Source organism: Callorhinus ursinus, unplaced genomic scaffold (assembly GCF_003265705.2).
Source record: "Callorhinus ursinus isolate GAN/ISIS: 27379988/994484 unplaced genomic scaffold, GSC_fseal_2.0 scaffold68, whole genome shotgun sequence".
Lineage (NCBI taxonomy): Eukaryota > Metazoa > Chordata > Mammalia > Carnivora > Otariidae > Callorhinus > Callorhinus ursinus.
In genome coordinates, this window is record NW_027397130.1 from 5,250,244 (window position 1) to 5,264,593 (window position 14,350).

General features: G+C 60.6%; 1 protein-coding gene and 1 long non-coding RNA gene across 15 annotated transcripts in view; one reads left to right on the forward strand and one right to left on the reverse strand.

Annotated features, from left to right (window-relative positions):
* The window catches only part of QRICH2 (glutamine rich 2), a 31,351-nt gene extending 19,277 nt beyond the window's left edge, over nucleotides 1-12,074 (forward strand). For 3 of the 14 annotated variants that reach the window (XM_073885987.1, XM_073885986.1, XM_073885988.1), the window contains 16 exons: nucleotides 4-1,896; nucleotides 2,473-2,558; nucleotides 3,133-3,230; nucleotides 3,734-3,848; nucleotides 4,296-4,550; nucleotides 5,534-5,656; nucleotides 5,740-5,814; nucleotides 6,000-6,164; nucleotides 6,269-6,390; nucleotides 7,051-7,116; nucleotides 7,399-7,500; nucleotides 8,210-8,413; nucleotides 8,726-8,873; nucleotides 9,264-9,351; nucleotides 10,095-10,229; nucleotides 11,829-12,072. In XM_073885987.1, coding sequence (XP_073742088.1) covers nucleotides 4-1,896; nucleotides 2,473-2,558; nucleotides 3,133-3,230; nucleotides 3,734-3,848; nucleotides 4,296-4,550; nucleotides 5,534-5,656; nucleotides 5,740-5,814; nucleotides 6,000-6,164; nucleotides 6,269-6,390; nucleotides 7,051-7,116; nucleotides 7,399-7,500; nucleotides 8,210-8,413; nucleotides 8,726-8,873; nucleotides 9,264-9,351; nucleotides 10,095-10,229; nucleotides 11,829-11,998 — 3,845 coding nt within the window. In that variant the 3' untranslated portion in view covers nucleotides 11,999-12,072. Of the gene's footprint in view, nucleotides 1-3; nucleotides 1,897-2,472; nucleotides 2,559-3,132; nucleotides 3,231-3,733; nucleotides 3,849-4,295; nucleotides 4,551-5,533; nucleotides 5,657-5,739; nucleotides 5,815-5,999; nucleotides 6,165-6,268; nucleotides 6,391-7,050; nucleotides 7,117-7,398; nucleotides 7,501-8,209; nucleotides 8,414-8,725; nucleotides 8,874-9,263; nucleotides 9,352-10,094; nucleotides 10,230-11,828 lie in introns of all 14 variants that reach the window. The other 11 variants (XM_073885981.1, XM_073885984.1, XM_073885989.1 and 8 more) reach the window with 9 other exon arrangements.
* LOC112814316 (uncharacterized) lies at nucleotides 10,945-13,760 on the reverse strand. The gene is made up of 3 exons (XR_003205746.2): nucleotides 13,434-13,760; nucleotides 12,287-12,494; nucleotides 10,945-11,460 (listed from the first exon to the last, which is right to left on the reverse strand). It is a non-coding gene; the product is annotated as an uncharacterized lncRNA (long non-coding RNA).
* Between the last annotated feature and the right edge of the window lie 590 nt (nucleotides 13,761-14,350).

A 14,350-nucleotide genomic window follows, 5' to 3' on the forward strand; every position in this document is an offset into this window, starting at 1 on the left:
CAGGTCAGCCTGGCTTGGCGCAGCCTGGAATGGATCAGCGTGGTTTGGTGCCACCTGGTACTGGTCAGCCTGGCTTGGCACAGCCTGGAATGGATCAGCGTGGTTTGATGCAACCTGGTGTAGGTCAGCCTTGTGTGGTACCATCTGGTACAGGTCAGCCTGGTTTGGTACAGCCTGGAATGGATCAACGTGGTTTGGGCCAACGTGGTGCAGCTCAGCCTGGTTTGGTCCAACCTGGTGCAGGTCAGCCTGGTTTGGTGCAGCCTGGAATGGATCAGCGTGTTTTGGGCCAACGTGGTGCTGCTCAGCCTGGTTTGGTCCAACTTGGAATGGATCAGCGTGGCTCAGTCCAGACTGGTGCAGCGCAGCCTGCTTTGGTACCATCTTCTACAGGTCAGCCTGGTTTGGTGCAGCCTGGGGTGGATCAACGTGATTTGGGCCAGCATGGTGCTGCTCAGCCTGGTTTGGTCCAACCTGGAATGGATCAAAGTGGCTTGGTCCAACCTAGTGCAGCTCAGCCTGGTTTGGTACCATCTGATACAGGTCAGCCTGGTTTGGTGCAGCCTGGAATGGATCAACATGGCTTGGGTCAACGTGGTGCAGCCCAGCCTGGCTTGGTCCAACCTGGTGCAGGTCAGCGTGGTTTGGCCCAACCTAGAATGGACCAGCATGGGTTGGTACAACCTGGTGTAGGTCAGCGTGGTTTGGCTCAACCTAGAATGGACCAGCGTGGGTTGGTACAACCTGGTGCAGGTCAGCCTAGTTTGTTTCAGCCTGGCATAAGTCAGCCTGCTTTTGTCCAACCTGGTGCAGATCAGCGTGGTTTGGGGCAAGTAGATCAGCGTGGTTTGGTACAGGCTGGCACAGATCCACATGGCTTTTTTCAACCTGGTGCATATCCTCCTGGTTTGGTACAGCCTGGTGCATATCCACGTGGTTTGGTCCAACCTGATGCCTATCCACAAGGTTTGGTGCAGTCTAGTGCCTATCCACGTGGTTCGGTTCCACCTGGTGCCTATCCTCGAGGTTTGGTCCAGCCTGGTACATATCCACAAGGTTTCCTGCAGCCTAGTACTGATCAGCGAGGTTTGGTTCAACCTGGAATAGATCAGCATGGCTTGAGGCAACCTGGTACAGAACAACAAGGCTTGATACCCCCAGGCACAGAGCTTCGTGGCGTTCCAACATTCCACCCTGAGTTTCCAAGATTTTTCTCACATCCATATCAGCGTGGTGTAATACCTCCTGGCAGATACCAATATGATCAGGTGTCACCACTCCTAGCCAGTCAAGGTTTGGCATCACCAGGTATTGGCCAAGAGGGTTTATCAGAAGGTTTGTTACATCGTGGCACAGACCAGCATGGCCTAACACCATTAAGCAGCCGTGTGGGATCCGTACAGCGAGATCGACAGCATTTGGTATCGCCTGACCCAGATCAGCAGGGCCAGGTGCAAGCAGGTACGGACCAGCATGACCGTGCGTACTCTATCCCAGAATCCCGTGACCTATTGTATCCTGGCCCTCACAGCGCAGGCGTCCTGGGGATAGATCCATATGTCCAGATAGGTTTGGATCCAAAACAAATATATGCCTCAGACCAACCTGGAATTTCTGTCTGGACTACTCCAAGCCAAGCAGCCACCTTTGCCAGGAGCAAGGACTCTCTTAACTATCTCTACCGAGTCTCATCAGAAAAGAGTGATTTCCAGAGCGAAAGACATGATTCACTGGATAAATTGGCTCCGAGCTTCCCCATGGCAGTGGAAACATTTCGTCTGATGGGAGAGCTCATTGGCCTCTATGTAGAGCTCAAGGAGAACATGAAAGAGCTGGATGAGGAGCAGGAGGGCCAGACCGACTTGGAGAAGATCCAGCACCTGCTCGGGCTCATGGGTGGGTTCCACTGGTGTGGAGGAGGGACCACTGTCTGTGTATTCAGCATCCCCTGGCCTCATCTGGCGGCTGGGCTTCTTCCTGAGTTGCTGCAAATAGCATGTCCCCTCTTAGCCTTTCTGGGCTCTACGATAGCCTTTGGGGTCCAAAAGATGGAATTGAACCAGGCGGAGCGAAGGAGCCTCAGGAGAGGAGTGAGGAGGAGTGAGGCGGTTGCGGTGCCCGGGCAGACTCTGGGGAAAGCAGATGAGGACGGTGGGCGGGAGGGAGGGTGCCCAGGAATTCAACTTCAGCTTGGTCCGTGCACAGCTGCGGGCCCAGAGAATAATTAGGATTTGAGAGAGGGGTGGAGAGTGTGGGTCAGTAGTCCCAAAGCCCTTTAGGATAGTAAGCACTGGGTGGATTTTTTAGAGGGTAAGGATAAGCCTCTTTCCTTTCTTCCCAGTCCCCAGGAAAAGCAGAAGTGAGGTGTCCTGCTGCTCGCTGGGGTCGCTTCCCTGCGGGGGCTGGGAATGGGGATTGGGAGCCTGCCGGAGATCTAGCCCTTCTGACTAACAAGGCCTCCACTTTTCACAGTCAAAAAGAGTATACCCGCTGACCTGCAGGAACAGCTGAAGACCTTGAAGTCCTTGACCAAAGAAGTTCGGCAGGAAAAAGCAAAAGTAAGTAAGGGAGGGTCCGCCCACTTTGCCTTTGAGCGCCAGTAATCCGATCACTTTCCACCTGTGTTTTGATGGGCCACAGGATCCTTGCACTGACATTACTATCCCATTGGATCTTTACAAACCCGTCAGGTAGGACATGTACCTCAGGTATCATCATGGTCATTTCCTGATCTCGAACCTGATGCTCAAAGCTCTTAAGATCTGGCTGAGCCAACAAGGAGGCCAGTGCTCCTTTCGTTACGTGGGGGGCCATTTCCAACAGAGCCCACCGGTACTGCAGCAGCCTTGGAGCCAAGTTTGTGGGACTGTCTGGGGCCGGTGGCCATGCAAGGGGCTACTAGGTCTTCAGTCGTTCTCTTAAAGCCGGCTGTCCACACCCACGGGACGGACAGAGGGACGAATGGATGGACGGGTGGATGGATGTCCAGAAGGGACACACTGACAGATGGTTTTTGTTAGAGGCTTCGATTAGGACTCGGACTCGGGAGAGGGGCTTGCTCGAGCTGCGGACACATATGCGGAAAGCAAAGAACTCAAGCCTCCCTGACCTTCCTCTTCATTGGGTTTGTAGATGGACAGGGTACAGAGGATCCTGCAGGGCGACGGGGAGCAAGAAATAGGAAAAGACATGAAGACTGGCCAGCTGAGCTTGCAGCTGGGAATCCTCAGGTGAAACACCCCTGCCGAGGGCAGCTTGTGTCCGGGCGTGTCGTGTCCCCAGCCGAGGAGGTGACGGCAGCCTTCGGGTCACTCGCAGTCTGAACTGGCCCCTGTCTTTGACCCAGGTTGTGTCTGCCTTTCAGGGTGTCCATTTGTAGTTCAAGTGGCTGGTGGAAGTTTCCGAGGTTCTCAAAACAGTTCAGCACCACGGCTTGGGAGGAAAAGAGCTACCAGTCTCTGTCCCCAGGTGGAGGCTGGAGGACACTTGCCAGAGCCCCCCTCAGAGCCCTCTCTTTGTGGTGCCAGGTCGCACCCCCTAGAAACCTCTCAGGCCAGCACAGGGGTCCCCACTTCCCAGACAAGCAGCACCCGGGACTCCCTAGACAGAGCCTGCTGCAGGGAGGGCCCAAGAGCCGTGGTGTGCATCTTCTTTCTGTCCCTGATGGGACTGGTGGGCCTGGGCCCTGGGGTGGGTGGCGGGGCCAGGCTGTGTCTTTCTGCACATCTCTCAGAGTTACCGTGGCTGACATTGAGAAGGAACTGGCCGAGCTGAGGGAGAGCCAAGAGCGGGGCAAGGTCAGCATGGAACATTCAGTCTCCGAAGCCTCGTTCTACCTGCAGGACCAGGTGAGACCAGGACTCTTCTCAGAGTGAGCTGTGGATGGTGGGACTACTAGACTCTTAGCTGACATACAGTTTGCAAATATTTTTGCCCATTTGTCTTTCCACTCTCTTGTTAGTGTCTGCCTTTAAGATTGATTTATTTGAAAGAGAGAGAGTGGGTGCCTGGGTGGCTCAGTTGGTTGAGCGACTGCCTTCTGCTCAGGTCATGATCCCGGAGTCCCAGGATCGAGTCCCACGTCGGGCTCCCTGCTCGGCGGGGAGTCTGCTTCTCCCTCTGACCCTCTGTTCACTATTTAACGGACGGGCACTGGGCGCCTCCTGCATGCCCCACATTCTGTGAGGCATTGGGGGTGCAGCAACTGCCCAAATCACATAGGCACTGACAAGTGTGGACAGAACGTGGCCATGCCTCGCTCACTGCCCTGCACCTGCCTTCTTGCCCACACCCAGCTTGACAAGCTCAGGACGATCATTGAGAGCATGCTGGCCTCGTCTTCCACGCTGCTGTCCATGAGCATGGCTCCTCACAAGACCCTGTCAACCTTGGAACCTGGCCAGATTGACCCTGAGGCCACCTGCCCTGCCTGCAGCCTGGACCTGAGCCATCAGGTCAGCACGCTGGTGCAGCGCTACGAGCAGCTCCAGGACATGGTCAACAACCTGGCAGCCCCCCGGCCTTCCAAGAAAGCCAAGCTCCAGAGCCAGGTGACTCCCACTGGCCCCCCTTCCTGGCGCGGCCACGTGTGCCTCACAGCGGGGAGCCACAGCCCAGAGGCCCAAAGAGCGGGGAGCGGCTGATGGAGCTTTAACTGGCCTAAGGGCCAGTTTTCCATAGTGGAGCCCTTTACTGACCCCACAGAAGTCCCCGGGCCTTTCACTAGGTCACAGCGAGGGCAGCAGCCGAGCTGGCTCTGGGGACAAGAGACCTGGCTCCGTGGCGGTGGGACAGCACAGCTGGCTGAGGGCTGGAACCGTGCACTCAGGTGCCTCGGGGGACACTGGCAGAGCTTTAGGGTTCATTGACTCCCCTTCACACCACTCTTCAGCCCCCTTCTCGATTCCCCACCAAAGGGCAGGCTTGCCGCTGGGGACAGGGAGAGTCACGAGTCCCTGAGTCCTGCTTCTTGGATCCTGTAGTTCAGATCCAGCCCAGGGCAGGTGGGGAGACTGTAGCCCACATCCCAGCTCTCGGGAGCCACAGGGCAGCGCACCACTCTGGAGCCTCGATCGCCTCTACTGGTCACCCCCAGCGGCAGGCCAGGTCCCTCAAGGCTAGACCATGGGGAGGTGGGGGACTGAAGCTCACATCCCGTTGGGTGGACACACAGAAAGAGCAGAGAGCCTCCCCACCATCGGGGGGAAATTGTGGAGAGCCAGAATGGGGTCCAAAGTTGGCCTACCTGCTGGATGATTTTTTTTTTTTTAATTTGTTTGAGTGAGAGAGAGTGAGAGCACACGAGCAGGGGAGCAGCAGAGGAAGAGGGAGAAGCAGGGAGCTCCCTGCTGAGCAGGGAGCCCAAAGCGGGACTCGATCCCAAGACCCCGAGATCATGACCTGAGCTGAAGGCAGACGCTTCACCGACTGAGCCACCCAGGCGCCTCTGGGTGATGTTTTAAGGGCCGGTCAATCAGGGCAGCAGTCCCGCCCAGTGGCCCCAGGGAGCCTGCCTTTGTGCCACCCGCCACAGGATGAAGAGCTGCTGGGCCATGTCCAGAGCGCCATCCTGCAGGTACAGGGTGACTGTGAGAAGCTCAACATCACCACCAGCAACCTCATCGAAGACCACCGGCAGAAGCAGAGGGACATTGACGTGAGGGGCCCGCGGGGCTGCCGGGGCGGGAGGCGAGGCCGTTCCCGTCCTGGCTCCTCATTCCCTGCTCTCTCGCCTCCCAGGCACTGTACCAGGGTCTAGAGAAGCTCGAGAAGGAAAAGGCCAACAGGGGACACCTGGAGATGGAGATTGACGTGGTAAGGGCCAGGCCCGGAAGAGCCGCCTTGTGTCCCACAAGGTCTCAGCGGTCATTCTTTGGAAGGCCAGGAGCGGAGAGGAGCCCAGACGGGGAGCTCAGTGTCCAGGCTTGACGCCTCAGGGCAGTGGGGCCCCTCCATGGCTCTCTCCCATGTGGAAGGCCCCCTCCTCTCTTTCTGGGCAGAAAGCCGATAAGAGTGCCCTGGCGGCCAAAGTGAGCCGTGTCCAGTTTGATGCCACCACGGAGCAGCTGAACCACATGATGCAGGAGCTGGTGGCTAAGATGAGCGGGCAGGAGCAGGACTGGCAGAAGATGCTGGATAAGCTCCTGGTGGAGATGGACAGCAAGGTGAGGGCAGAGGGCAGCTCCTGTCTGGATGCTGCAGACGGCCCACCCCCACCCCCACCCGGCTTTCTCAGCGCTCACTGGTCACTGCCCTCCCCACCCCGCAGCTGGACCGCCTGGAGCTGGACCCCGTGAAGCAGTTGCTGGAAGATCGCTGGAAGTCCTTGCGGCAGCAGCTCAAAGAGCACTCTCCACTCTACCAGGCAGACGAGGCGGCGGCCATGCGGAGGTGGGGCACGGACGACAGCGGGGGGCTGGGGGGCGGGGGGTGGGGTCCCCAGATGAACAGCTCCCACCGGCGTGTGGTGTGCTCTGAGGGAATGGCTGATCCCGCTGGACCATCCCACAGCTGCTGGGACAGAATTTGAGAGCTTGAAAACTCTTCCAGCTTAGGCCGGTTCCTTAGGGTGGAGAAAGGGCGGGGAGAGAGGCTAAGGCTCTCTGGCACGGCTGTGCTCCGCGGGGCCGCCGTGTCAGCGACCGGCCCACAGTCCCCAGAGCTGAGCCTGCTCGCGGGGGTGGGGGTGGGGGCGGGGGGGCTGGTCCACGGCAGGCTGGAATCCCAGGGTTTCCATTATTGGCCGCCAGAGGGCCCCCGAGGTTTACACAGGGCATCCGTCAGGGGCTCTTTGAAACCCTGCTGGCTTTGGGTTAGGACAGGTGGGTGCTGGATGGGCGCCCCAAAGCTGGCCTGCCTAGGAGCTCGTGTGTTCCCAGGGAACTGGGACCAGATCTGCCTGGGGTGGCTCGGGGCCTGCCACCCTGGTGAGCCAAGCCTCCAGCCCGCCTGGCCTGCAGAGGGGCCATGGCCTGCTGTGTCCTCCGTCTCTCCCATTCCCGACCCTCTGGGCAGGGCACTCACCACCTGCGTGTATCCCGCTCCTCACAGGCAGCTCTTGGCACATTTTCACTGCCTCTCTTGTGACCGTCCCTTGGAGACAGCTGTGACTGGACAGTGAGTGCCCACACCTGGCCAACCCCAGCTGGTGGCGGTCATGGGGGCGGGCCCAGCAGGGCTGTAGCTCCTCCATTCCCTACCTGCCTCCAGCTCTTGTCCTTCCTCGTCTCCTCTCCCCTGGGTCCATTCCCGTGTGCCTGGCCGCGTGCTAGCCCTCCGTCCTTCCCTGCGCCTCACCCTGGACCGGAAGCCTCCGCAGGCACGTAGCCTGTGGAGTCCTGAATTTGGGAATGGGATTTCTCACTCCCCAACCCGCCTCTTCTTTCTGTCCCTGCCCAGATTTATCCCTGTGACTCCTGTGGGCCCAGCCCTGCCTGGGCACCGTTCCCTCCGCCCCTACACTATCTTTGAGCTGGAGCAGGTCCGACAGCAGAGCCGCAAGTACGGGGCAGTGGGCTCCCGGGCAGGGCTTCACAGGCGAGACTGGGGCAGAGGCTGGAGGGCGAGTGTGGGGGGCTCCTCCTCTTCCTGGCTGGACAGCGGGGGGCACGGAGTGATTTCTGGGCTAGCCTCCCAGTTCTTCCCCGGAAGAGGAAGAATGGAGACCTACTTAGTAATCCCCTGCCTTTGAGTCCCTACTGGGGGTCCCGGTGGGACATTGCCAAGGGTGCTGGCTGTCTGGGGGGAGCTCCTCTTTACCTCCTCACACACCCCCGGATGCTTCAGCTATCTCGGCAGCCCTGGCATGGGAGGAAGGGAGGGGATCTGACATCACCCAGCCAGAGGGTGGGCTCAGTGAGTGAGGGGGGAGAAGGTGCGGAGGTATTGCACACTCCCTCGGGCTCCTGCCCCCCTCCCCGCTGCATTTCCATCTCCCAAGGATGAGGGTTCAGCAGTAAGGATGGTTTCAAACTGCCCTTTGGAGCCCTTGGGGTTTCAGGGAGGCAAGGCTAAGTGTGCAGGGCTTCTCCCCATTTCAGCTTCTGCCCTGCCCCATCTGTGGTCCCTCGGAGTGCTATGGGAAGGGCTCCTGCCCACACAGGGTCCTGCTTAAAAAGGCGCCGATAAAGGGGTGGAGTGGGTCAGGGTCTGAGTGTGGGCTCAAGCTGGTGTGGCCCCCTTGCCCCTCCCGTCTGCCTGCGCCCCACAGCCTAAAGCTGGGCGGTACTGCCCTCCCTCGGGGCGAGTTGGCGCACATGGAGCGGAGCGTGGGGCGCCTGCGCACCATGCACTCCAAGATGCTGATGGACATTGAGAAGGTGCAGATCCACTTTGGAGGCTCGGTCAAGGCCAGCAGCCAGATGATCCGGGAGCTGCTGCAGTCACAGTGCCTGAGCTCCCCCTGCTATAAACGGTAGGACCACACAGACTGGGCCGCTGGCCGCGGGGCTCAGCTTCTGCCCACCCACAGCCCTGTGAATGTCTCATCCACTGCTGGGGAAAGCCCTGCCAAGGACAGGTGGTGGGGCAGGGGGTAGAGAGAGGGTATCAGAGGTCTTCAGGACGGCCCAGAAGTGGCGTTGCTCCGCTCACCCATTCCCTTGCTCCTGCCCTGGCTCCCGGAGACCCCCGACACAGCGGTCCCACCTCTGGCTGGCTGGCCCCCACCATAGAGGTGGGTCGCAGGGGACACCTTCTCCCGGTGACTCTGCCGTCCCCGTCACAGGGCGCCGGAGACCGCCGACTACACGTACTCGAGTGGGCCCCGGCGCTGTGGGGGCAGCCACACCCTCACCTACCCCTACCGTCGCAACCGCCTGCAGCACCTGCCCCAGGGCCCGTACCCCCCCGACGAGGCTCGGATCGCCGTGAAGGTTCGGGGTGCGGCCTGCGAGTGAAGAGAGAGGGCCCTGACATGACCCCACGTTCTCAAGTCATTCTGGAAAAACCACCTAAGTCACCAGAAGGGGGCGGATGACGAGCCCTCTGCCCGGAGGCTGTTTCTGAAAAAGCCTCTGGTTCTTAGGCTTTGTTGGGAAGAATGCCATCCTGGCCACCTGCCCGTCTAGCACTACCATCCCCACCATGGGCCCTCTCTTCACCCTGGCGCTGCCAGAGCCCTGGGGGAGGGTTCTGAGCACCGTTTGGTTCTGGGAGTCAGGAGAGGACGTCACTCGGTGGCCCCCCGGCCCTCGTGGGGGAAGGACCGGAGGGCACGCTCCAGGTGCCACATGGTAATGGATGTCCCCCTTTCACCCCCACAGCATGACGAGGTGGATATCTTGGGCCTGGATGGACATATTTACAAGGGACGGATGGATACAAGGCTGCCAGGCCTCCTGACCAAAGACAGTGAGTGTCCCGGGGGCCCAGAGGCTCCTTGCTCGAGTCCCCGGGGGTCTGTCCAGTTCCTGGAAGGCCATGGGGCCCCTGGATCCTGGGTGCCTTCTCCTCCTCTACCTCCCTGATTGCAAACGTCCTGAAAGCCCCAGGTCAGTGTTTGCAGGTGGGGGACAGCCGTCCACTCTCAGCCAATGAGCCGGGACGTCATGGCCGCGTCTTTCTTGCCAGCATTCCTCCTCGTGCTGCCTCACCAGCTTGCCTGCCTCAGCTTCTGTTCCCAGCACCACCGGGGCCGAGTTCTGACCCTCCTTCAAAACTCAAAATGCCCCTCCTCAGCCCTCCACCACTTGGAGAATTTCCCACCCCCCTGATGCCCACCTCCAGCAAGCCAGACCGCACTGTTTGTCACTCCCCACCTGCTCTTAGAGCGCTGTGTGCACCTGTCTAGCCGCCTGCCCTCCTGAACTGTGAGCCCAGGTCAGAGCTCACCCAGCAGCAGGCACAGGGCTCCTGGGTGTAGGTCCCCAGAGCATATCTGAGTGGGTGTGGGGGGGTGGATGGACACACGGACATCGGAATGAATGGAGTGCTTAGAAGGGGCATATCCATCAGTTCAGACCAGGAAGGACCCCGGCTGAGGCTGGCTGTGACCGGTGGCCCTGCAGCCCTCTCCCCATCCCCCATGGGTCCCCACAGAGCTCTCACTCGGCGTCTCAGAACTGACCCCACCCCCCTTCGCTGTCCCCTGCCAGCCTCCGTCTCCGGGATGACCAAGCACAGGGCCAAGCAGTCGCGGCCCCACGTGCACAGGCAGCAGTCCCTGAGCGACAACGACCAGCTGCCCTCGCGGCCTCAGAGCGCTCAGATGCTGGCTCGCAACAGTCCAGGTAGCTTCCCTTCGGCTGGAGCAGCCTTCCAGGTGGCCTCCCCACTGCCCCGGGGGCTCTCCCGCTTGCCCCGCCGGCCCCCTTTCCTGCCCCTGATGGTCTCTGCCCTCATTTCCCTGGAGAGAGGAAGCACGTGGGAGCTGAGAGATGGGATGGGAGGGAGAAGAGAGAAAGTCCATCTTCACTGAGTTCCTGTTATGTGCCAGGGCTGTACTGTCCCCATGTCCCAGAAGAGGGAACAGGGGCAGGGTTGCAGCCCAAGGCTCTGGCTCCACACCCGAGTCCTGCCCCGGCTCACAGAGGCTCACTCTGCTGGAGCTGGTGCTCAGCTCTGGGCAGCAGCTGGTGGGCACGGGGCCGTGACATGGCCCCCCGGGAACCTCTCAGTCCAACCTTGTCTGGGGAGGAGCTTCTCCTCACCCCCAGGCCTGGAAGGTCCCTCGAGTCCCTGTTCTCCCCCTGAGGGGCTAAATCCTGCCTGAAAGTCTGGGGGCTAAGGGGCCCCCAGGGTCCAGCCACACGTGGGGGCCAGAGAGGGACATAGGCCTGGAGCCACGAGGCCGGATCACCTTCAAGTGACTCTGAGCAAGTCCCCGCCCCCCCTCCAGACCTGTTTCCTCATCTGCCCAGAAGGGGTGCTGGATTGGTGGCACTCAGAGTCGGGGCACCCAAGAAAGGGGATCTAACGAAAGGGGCTGATCTTCCTACAGAAAGTTACGTTCCCCCAACACTTTGCAGATGCCTGCAGGAGGTTCAAGGGCCACTCCCCCCCTTCCCCCACCCCTGTTAAAGGCCCAGCCCTAGATGCCCTTTACCACCCATTCCAGTTCCAGCGCTCAGTGAGCGCCTGGAGGAAGCGGAAACAGAAGCGATAGCCCTGGTCATGGCACCTCGCCTCTAGTGAGGGTTCTCACCAGCCAGGCACCGTGAAGGGCTTTACACGTTCGAACGGGTTTTAATCCTCACACCAACATTGAGAAGTAGGGACCACTGTGAGCATCACTTATAGCTGAGAAAATGGAGGCACAGCTAGGAAGCAGCGGGAGTGGAATTCAGACCTAAGTTGTCTGCCTCCAGAACCTATGCTGGTCACAACGCGTGGCAGGTGACTCAGGGGCGGACAGGCCGGGACAGACGACTCGGTGGCGGACAGAGTGCAGGGCTGCGATTGCGTTCTTGGGGGCACTTAACTTCCTCCTTCTTGGCACTCCACTGTCTACTCTGAGGGCACCTAAAATGTTAGGGGAGCAGGAGAGAGAGAGAGAGGGCAGGCTTAGGAACAATTCCTGCACCTATTGGTGTGAATAGTGCCTCAGTAGCCCCTGCATTACTAGAGGAAACATCACTTAAGAGGCAGGCTCTTGGCCACCGACGGAGGGCTTGATTATTTTTAACTCCCAGAGATTAGCAAGGAGCTCTGTTCAGGAGCTCCCATGCCGGCTTGCACTGCCCACCACAGCCCCGCGGGGCCCCCTCTCCAGCATTCTGCCCGCCCCCCAATCGGCCTGCACTTCGTGCAAGCTGGGGAGGGCCTGGCAGGCTGCAGTGGGTGTGGGGCCCGGTGGGACAGAGCCACCCCAGCCCCCCCATGTCTCACAGCTCCTCCTCCTCCACGGAAAGACAGACCCTTGTCCTCCGAGGGGCACCTGGCCCAGCCCAGCGCAGCCCACCCACCCAGCCCCAGCGAGATGGAGATGCAGATGGACATGCCTCCCGGGGAGGGGCTTGAAGAGCCCACCCGGGGGCCGCGGTCCACCACTGCTCATTGACCAAAGTTATTAATAAATGTTTGGGAAGAAGCTCGGGGGCAGCGAGGCTTCTGTGGGCTTGGCTCGAGCAGATGGAGTGGAAGGGGAGGGACCCAGCCCAGGTCCGGGTCGCCGGCCTTCAGTTATTGGACAGGTCCGACTTACAGCCTGAGAATGAGACCATGACCCACCCCCCTCCCGCCGCAACAGATGAAGCTACGCTCCAAGGGTGCGGGGGCTTCAGGAGAAGCCGCAGAGGCCAGACCCCAGACCCGGCGGCTGGCGGGCCACAGTAGGACCCACTCTCACCCCTGTCAGCTCTCTCCTGACCTCAGCGGGACCCCGAGGCTGCTGCCTTTTCCGGCCTGGGGATGCTGGCCCACAGGGTGGCCTGGCCGACTGGGGCGTTCGGGAGAGGTTGGGGTTCGTGGTGTCCGTGCACCAGCCGTGCCATGCAGCCAAGGTGAGGGTGGCAGCGCCCAGCTCCTGGCACGACGTCCCGGGGGGAGCAGGTCACCTGGGAAGGTTTCGGTTTGCTGGCCTCTGCAGCTTACCTTTGAGCAGCTGCTGCAGAGGCAGAGGGGCTGCCTGGCCTAGGCTGGTTCCCTGCTCCACTCACCCCTCCCCAGAAAGAGCAGAAGGGTGTCGGGAGGGGGTTTGCCAGGTGACTGCCATTTGCCCAGAAGCCTCCAGGCCTAGCCTTTGTCCTGCCCCAGCCCGCTGGGCTCCACTAGCCCCAAACAGGCACGAGGGTTCACTGCTACCCTGAGTCCCGTGTGCTAAGGGTCTTGGCGGGTTTGAGGGGACAGAGGAGCGAGGGGCGGGGACTGAGCTCAGCAGGTGCAGCAACTGTAAGGGACAAGCCCCCAGGCCCCACTGGAACCCTGGGCACAAGTGAGAACTGCCCTCCCCCTGAGGCCTCTGAAGTCACAGAAGCAGCTTTTCTGTCTTCAGGTCTGTCCTCATGGGGGGCCCCCACCCCCAGTCCCCATCACCCCGACATGGGAAGGGGATGTCTCACACAAGAGGCTGCTTCAAGGTGTCAGTGGATGGGGTGACATGACACACGAAAGTGTGGCAGGAAACTGCTCAGAAAAGGGTTTCTCCCCAGTCCCATGTGGGCAAAGGAGGGTGGGGTTGGCTGGGGGTGTCATGGGGTAGGGCAGGTGCTCCCTATGGGGTGGGGGGGGGCCTTCCCCCTACCTTCCCCATGGGCTGAGATCCCAGCCGTCTTCATGCAATGATCTAATGCTCTGGCTAGACAAGAGGGGAGCAGCTTGAACCTGAGGGCCCGGGTCGGCAGGCCTCACACCAGGCGCCCTTTCTTCCCTCCTCCCGGAGCAGGGGGCGGGGCCGGCTCCAGCCCCTCTGCCCCTGCTCCGGCTATTTCTCACTTTGCCTGAGAGATGTCAGAAGGTTGCCAGCTCAGTGTCCCTGGCCTAGAATCCAAACTCACCATCTCGGCAGGGAGGGGCAGAAGCAGGCCATCCTAGCCCTCCACACCCAGGCTTCGCTGCGCAGGCAAGGACCGGGAGGGGAGGACATTCCCCAAGCAGCGCAGGCCAACCCCCATCCTGGCACCTGGGCCAGGCCGCCCACCCTCCCCAGGCTGTGGTCCCAGCGTGGCCGCCTACGTGCCCTCCAGGGACTTCCCCTTGCAGGCCCGGAAAGCACAGGTGGGCTGGCTGAGGGGTGAGGCCGGGAGGAGGCCCAGGGGTTTCCAATCAGGAAACAAAACTGAAAGGACTAACCCAGCCTCAAAGTAAACCATCCCATGCAGAGGGGCTGAGGGCAGCTGTGGGCAGGTTCCGCTTGGCTCTGCAGGGGCCGCTGGGCGGGCAGGCGGGAGGAGGTGGCCTGGCTTACTACCCAGGACCCTTCTCAGGTGTCACTCCCACTTTGGGTATGAACCTCCAACCCCTGCAGTCCCAATCTACAGCAGGGTCGATTACAGGGCTCTGGCCCCTTGAGGAGGGAGAAAACGAGCCCCCCACACACACACTACACACACGTGTTGAAGGGGCCTTGGGGGGCAGGGGGGTGCAAGGTAGCATCCCTCCTCCCCAGCATGAGGCTGGAGAAATCCCAACCCTGGGGCCAGTCACCACCTCCTCCAGCCCCACCTCACCACCCGCACTGCCGGATCATTCGAGCAAAGGCCCCACTGGGCCAGGAATCCCCAACACAGCTTCTGTTCTAATGGCTAGAAGCTGTGGGGAAGGTGGGAAGGGAAAGGAAGCCAGTCCCTTTGGGGACCCACCCTGTCTGTGGATCCCAGACAGCCCTGGTTGACCTCTGGGGGATGGCCGCTCAACATGCACTCAGGGCCAGGCTCCCCCAAGAAGTTGAAGATAGGAACAGAAGGGGTGGGCC